This window comes from Zonotrichia albicollis, chromosome 28 (assembly GCF_047830755.1).
Source record: "Zonotrichia albicollis isolate bZonAlb1 chromosome 28, bZonAlb1.hap1, whole genome shotgun sequence".
NCBI classification, from domain to species: domain Eukaryota; kingdom Metazoa; phylum Chordata; class Aves; order Passeriformes; family Passerellidae; genus Zonotrichia; species Zonotrichia albicollis.
Genome location: NC_133846.1, coordinates 5,788,410 through 5,793,904, shown reverse-complemented (window position 1 = coordinate 5,793,904; position 5,495 = coordinate 5,788,410). Strand labels below are relative to the sequence as shown.

Sequence of the window (5,495 nt, the reverse complement as noted above, 5' to 3'; positions counted from 1 at the left end):
ACCGCCCGGCCCCGTCCGCACCGCCCCCTTCCCCGGCCGGCCCCTTCCCGCACCGCCCCAGCCGCGCTCCGGGCATATGCGGGGAGGGCGCGGCCACAGTGAGACCCCGGACATCCAGGGACCCGCTCCCGGACCCCCCATCCGGAGCTCAGTCCAGGACCAACCCAGGAACCCATCCCGGGAGCTTTCAGGACTCCCCTCCCAGAACCCACTCCGGGATCCTTCAGAACTCCCCTCTCGGACACCACCCCAGGATCCTCCAGGGACCACACTGGAACTAGAACCAGAACCAACCCAGGATCACCCTCCAGACCACCCTGGAGCTGCTCCAGGATCCTCCAGACACCCTTCCCAGGGGTTCCCCCATCAGTCCTGGCTTCCCTCACAGCCCAGCACTGCCCCTCCCACCCTTATTTTCTTCCCCAGGAGAGAGTTCAGAACAAGGCTCTGAGTCAATATGGAAACAACATCAATGTTTATTCTTGCTTTTGTCATTAAACGAGGGGGAAAAAAATAATACAATTGAAAAGACACCCAAAAAGCCAGACCTTGTACAAGTCAGTGCAGGGTGTGTCCATTCTTATGCTGAAGCTACAGCAGAATCTCTCCACACACTGAGTACAAAGCCCCAGGGACACAGGTCTGGGGTGTTTGTCATAGGGAAGGTCCTAAAATGAAAAGGCAGCTCCATCTCCATCTTTATCTGTCTGGACGGGTCATTCCTGGCCTGGTTGGCACCATCATGGGTCTGGAGGGGGGTCTCATCATGGGGGGCCCTGGCATCATTGGCATGTGTCCTCCCATGGGTGGCCTCATCCCAGGAGCTGCCAGGGGAGAGACAGGTTAGAGAACAGCACTTGGGAGCACCACTTGCCCTGGTAAAACACGGGTTGGGATGGGCCTAAAAGATTTATTTCCACTCCTCCATCAGGGGCAGGGATGCCTTCCACTACCCCAGGTTGCTCCAAGCCCTGTCCAACCTGGCCTTGGACACTTTCAGGGATCCAGGGGCAGCCACAGCTTCTCTTCACAGCAACATCTGCCTCACCAGCCTCAGAGAGGGGAAATTTCACACTGTGGGCAGGCTCTCTATTCTGCTCCAGGGAACTCCCATGTTCCAGTCTGGAAGCTCTGATCTGGCAGCTGCCGAGATGGATTCTGTTCCCTGAGCAGCTCAGCCAGCAGCAGAGGAGGAACTGAGCCCCTGGGTTATACACCCACTCTGACAATATTCACTTACAACTTATTTCCAGCCACTCAAGAGACACACCAGCTTAATTACTGATGTGGAAATGTGTTAATTTGGAGAAAAGTGCTGCAAAACCATCCCATGTGCTCACAAACAAGCACTGAGCACCTCTGCCAGGGGAAAGCAGGGGCTCTTACTCCACAGCCCTGAAATAATGGTTTCCATCCCACTTTGCCATTTATTTTCATAAGGCTGCTGAATATCACAGATTGTGTATTTATCTAGAGCCTTTAAAAACACTTAAGGAACACTTTCAAATGCAAGACAACAATTACAAAGACACTTCACTACTTTCAGTGCACGTGTGTGTGTGTGTTCCCATAGATTTGTTCTGGGAACTCTTCCAATAAGATATCCCTTGAGAATTCTTCAAATGCCAGGAAGCTCAGGAGTGGAATGGATCAAAGACTTTTTAGTTTACAGTTCTGATAAAGCCTTTTCCAGGCCCATTGTTTCTCTGGAACACGTTCCCCTGAGACGCTTCAAACACTAAAAAACCATTTAGTGCAAAAAATGCACCTCCTGTGCAAAACCTGAGACCTGGAGGCACCAAACTCTTAAACAATCACTGCTCAGAGCTGAGGGAGAACAGATATGACTTCTCAGAGCCATAATTCCAGCTGCACAGGGGGCTGGTGATTCTCAATGAGAAGCAAAGGGGTTTAATGAGTGGATGTAGAATTGTTGTAGTCTTCTATGCAGGGGTAACAGTGACACAGTGACAGAGTGTGACCAGCCCAGCCTTGAGTGGGACAGGATGGTGGGAAACACCCCCCAGACCCCCCCAGCCAGCCCCCCATGGCAGAGTAACCCCATCCCAAACTTACCAGGTCCAACTGGCATCATTCCTGGGGGAGGTGGGCCCATCATTGGCATCATCGGGGGCCCCCCCATGTGTGGGGCTGGCATCATGCCGGGCCGGGGGGGGCCAGCTGGACAGACACAACAGTTACACACGGGCACTCTCAGCCCCCAAAGGGCACTGCAGCTACTCACAGCACGTGGCAGTTACTAATGCCTCAGTGGCTGTACCTCTGCCTCCATTCCAGCCCTGATTCCAGGTGCCAGAAGTGAGCAGAGCAGGAATGTGCTGGCTGCCAACTCCAGCTGTGCACACCAGCACAGGGAGCTGCCACTCTGGGCTGGGAGGGCTCTGGGCCCTTCCCCAGCTCAAGGGCAAAAGGCAACCAAAGGGATTTCTATTTAGAAAAACCAACCCAAACCAACCCACTGTGCAGTTTAAACAGAGCCACCTGCCTGGGAGCCCCCATGGAATGAGGGGGTGTCACCGCTCCTGGTGCACTCAGCATCCCAGGAATCAGACATGGTAAGGACTGAGCTGCTATTACACAAAACTCCTCACACCCTGGCAGCACAAGCTCAAGAGGGCTTGGCTTCAAGCTAAAAGCCTTTTCTTTCCAAGCTGAGGGCACAAACAGCTCCAGAGGGCCCTGAGCCCAGTCCCGAAGTGCCCCAAACTTACGGATGCTGGGCGGAGGTGGGATCATGGCTCCAGCCGGAGGAGGTGCCGAGAACGGCGTCGGTGGAATTTTCCCTTGCTGGAATGCAGCCGCTACATTGGGGGGGAAAAGAAAAAAAAAAAAAGGAAAGAAAGAATCCCAGGAAAAAAAAAAAACACCAGTTACTAGGCCGAGGGAGGGAGGGCCGGGTCGCTCGTCCGTGTCATGCCCCGCGGTCACGTCATGCTGCGTGCGCTGCCACATCCCGGGCACCTGGGGAGCACCTGGGACTCCTGGAGACAATTATTGTTACAGCTGGGACTAGAGAGCTCCTGCGTGGATGTCACACCCCTGGGCAGGGCGGCAGGGAGGGGAGGTGGGAGAGGGAAAAAACAAAAATCAACCACGTGGCGGGATCCGCAGCGTTCCACCAGGACATGCTGTGCTGGAATGGACATGGGGACAGGGCTGGGGAGGGGGCAAGGAGCAGGAAAAGGGGGGCAAGGAAGGGGAGGAATTCCACTGGTATTGACTGGAGGGAAGGCAAAAGATGGGGAAGTTGGAAGCATCACAGGGAAAACAGAGTGAGGATGAGTTTGGGGAAATCCAGACTGGATGTTTTAGGAAAACTCTTCACCCAGAGGTGGTTGGGCACTGAACACTCCCCAGGGGAGTGAGCACAGCTCTGAGTCTGCCAGAGCTCAGGGAGCAGCTGGAAGATGCTGGTTTGGTCTCAGGCAGTCCTGCACAGAGCTGGGAGTGGGATCAGTGATCCTGAGGGGTCCTGTCCAACCTGAGCTATCCCACCAGCCACGGAGTGCTGCCACAAAGCTAATCTGGTGTTGGTGTTTCTTTCATGCAGGAAAGAGGAAAAGGACCTCTCAAAGTGACAGAGGAATCAATGCCACACTTCAGTTAAGCCTTTACGTGCCTGGAAAAAACATCACTTGACAACTGAGGGCAGGCAACCCCAGCATGTAAAAAATGCCACAATCCAAATATTTTTATGTCTGTTTTCCTATCTTTTGGAATTCTTATCCATCCTCTTAGCAAAAACGTGTCACTGCCAAGCAGAACAAGTTTGTTATGAGGCCCTGCAGGATAACACTGAGAGCCCTCATGAACAATGACATGGAGCCACTGCCACCAGCCCTGGAGGGAACCTCAGCTCTTGTATGGTGGACAGAGCTCTCAGGCTGCCCTAGGACAGCCCAAAACCTGAGGAACTCAAGATCCACTCTCCAAGATTTTACTCACAACTCACTGAGCAAAGACTCCCCAGGGAAGTGAGGAAAGGTCAAGGTGGAAGCAGGGAGCAGCAGCTGGAGGAAAGGCAGGAGAAGGAATGGGGAGGCAGGCGGGGTCACAGAAAGATTGGCCTTACTTGTTTTGTCAATCAGGCTCTGGGCTTGCTCCTCCATCCATTTCTGGTAATAATCCTTCACGTTCTCCTTGTGCTTCCGGCCACTGCAGTGGGTTTTTCTCACGGAGGGCTGGGAAAGGCCGCAGAAACCCCAAGGTTACTGGCATTCCTTATTGTTTTAAACATGTGTAATTTATCACCATAAAGCAGGTTTGTTTCTGTACCCAGGCAGAGAAGGGGTGATGTGCAAAACTTTTATATAAATTTTTATCAGCACATAAATGTTAAATCTCCAAAACCTGCTCTGAAGCTGCCCCAGGTGCCACCTCTGACCCTGCCACTGCTCCCCTGGAGAACACCAGGGGTATAGCACGTTCTCCTTCTTTTCTGGAAGTGGAAAACACGCGGAAACACCGCTGTACCCCACAAGAGCTGCTTTTAGCCGAGCTAAATTTTATTTTAATGCTCTTGATGCGCGACAGAATTGAAGCAGAGGATTTGGTACTTACCGAGTCATGGGTGAGGTACGTGTCACAGTAATCACAGTAAAACCTGGCGGGGAAAAGCTTTATTATTATTAAAAGCTTTATTATGTTATTGATAATTATTAACTATAATATTAACATATTGTTTTAATAACAATATTATTATTATTAAAAGCCTTATTGTGTTAGCGATTTGAGCGTTAACGGAGCCCCGAGGACGACCCCGCAGGGCGCCAGTGCTCGGCCCGCCCGGCCATCCGCGCCCCTGGGCTCACGGGGAGCACCAGGACCCTCGAGAAGCAGCGACCCCCGCCCGGGACCCCCGCCCGGGACCCCCGGGAGCCCCGGCTCGGCCTCCCGGACTCACTTGGGCATGGTGCTCCCGCCGCCGCCAGCCGGAAGTGGCGCACACGCGCAGTGACGCCCTCACACAGCGCCGTCGCTTGACCCCCGCCGGCTGCCGTAGGGCCCGGAAGTGACAGTATGGCCTCCACCGTGTCCTTCTCCCCGCCCGGCAGGGGGAGCCATCCCCCGCTCGCCCGTCTGTCTCTAGTCACGCCACCATCACCCGCTCACAGCCCCGGCAGTGCCCTCCCCGGCGCGCAGGGTTCGTTGGGGCCCCCGGGGTTGCCAAAGCGTGTTCTGCTCGGTCTCTGTGTTCTCCTCGCGGAACACGTCCGGTAGTTCCGATCGCCGGCCGCGCACGGAGCAGCCTCGCGAGGTCGAAAGCTGCATTAAATAAATCATTTTTAGGCGGAAAAAAACATTGAAGGTGGTCCCGTCGGGCCTTGCGCCTCTCATTTGCATATCGCCGCATGACGTCACCAAATCTAATTTGCATACACAAACACGCGCACTCACCGCCATATATGGAAGGCAGGCGCAAATGTGGGCGGAGCCGAGAGATCACCCCGCCCCGCGGTGACGCAAGGAGCCTG

The 5,495-nt window shown here is 54.2% G+C and overlaps 1 protein-coding gene across 2 annotated transcripts; it reads right to left on the bottom strand.

Annotated features, from left to right (window-relative positions):
- Positions 1–458: 458 nt before the first annotated feature.
- Positions 459–5,283, bottom strand: SNRPC (small nuclear ribonucleoprotein polypeptide C). 2 transcript variants are annotated; one of them, XM_074528318.1, is made up of 6 exons: positions 4,925–5,283; positions 4,582–4,624; positions 4,094–4,202; positions 2,733–2,825; positions 2,077–2,181; positions 459–824 (listed from the first exon to the last, which is right to left on the bottom strand). In XM_074528318.1, exons 1-6 carry the CDS (start codon positions 4,930–4,932, stop codon positions 700–702), a joined length of 483 nt encoding a protein of 160 aa, XP_074384419.1. In that variant the 5' UTR covers positions 4,933–5,283; the 3' UTR covers positions 459–699. The 2 variants fall into 2 exon arrangements, with proteins under 2 accessions (XP_074384419.1, XP_074384420.1); XM_074528319.1 differs by having other exon boundaries at positions 2,733–2,822; positions 4,925–5,277.
- Positions 5,284–5,495: the final 212 nt, after the last annotated feature.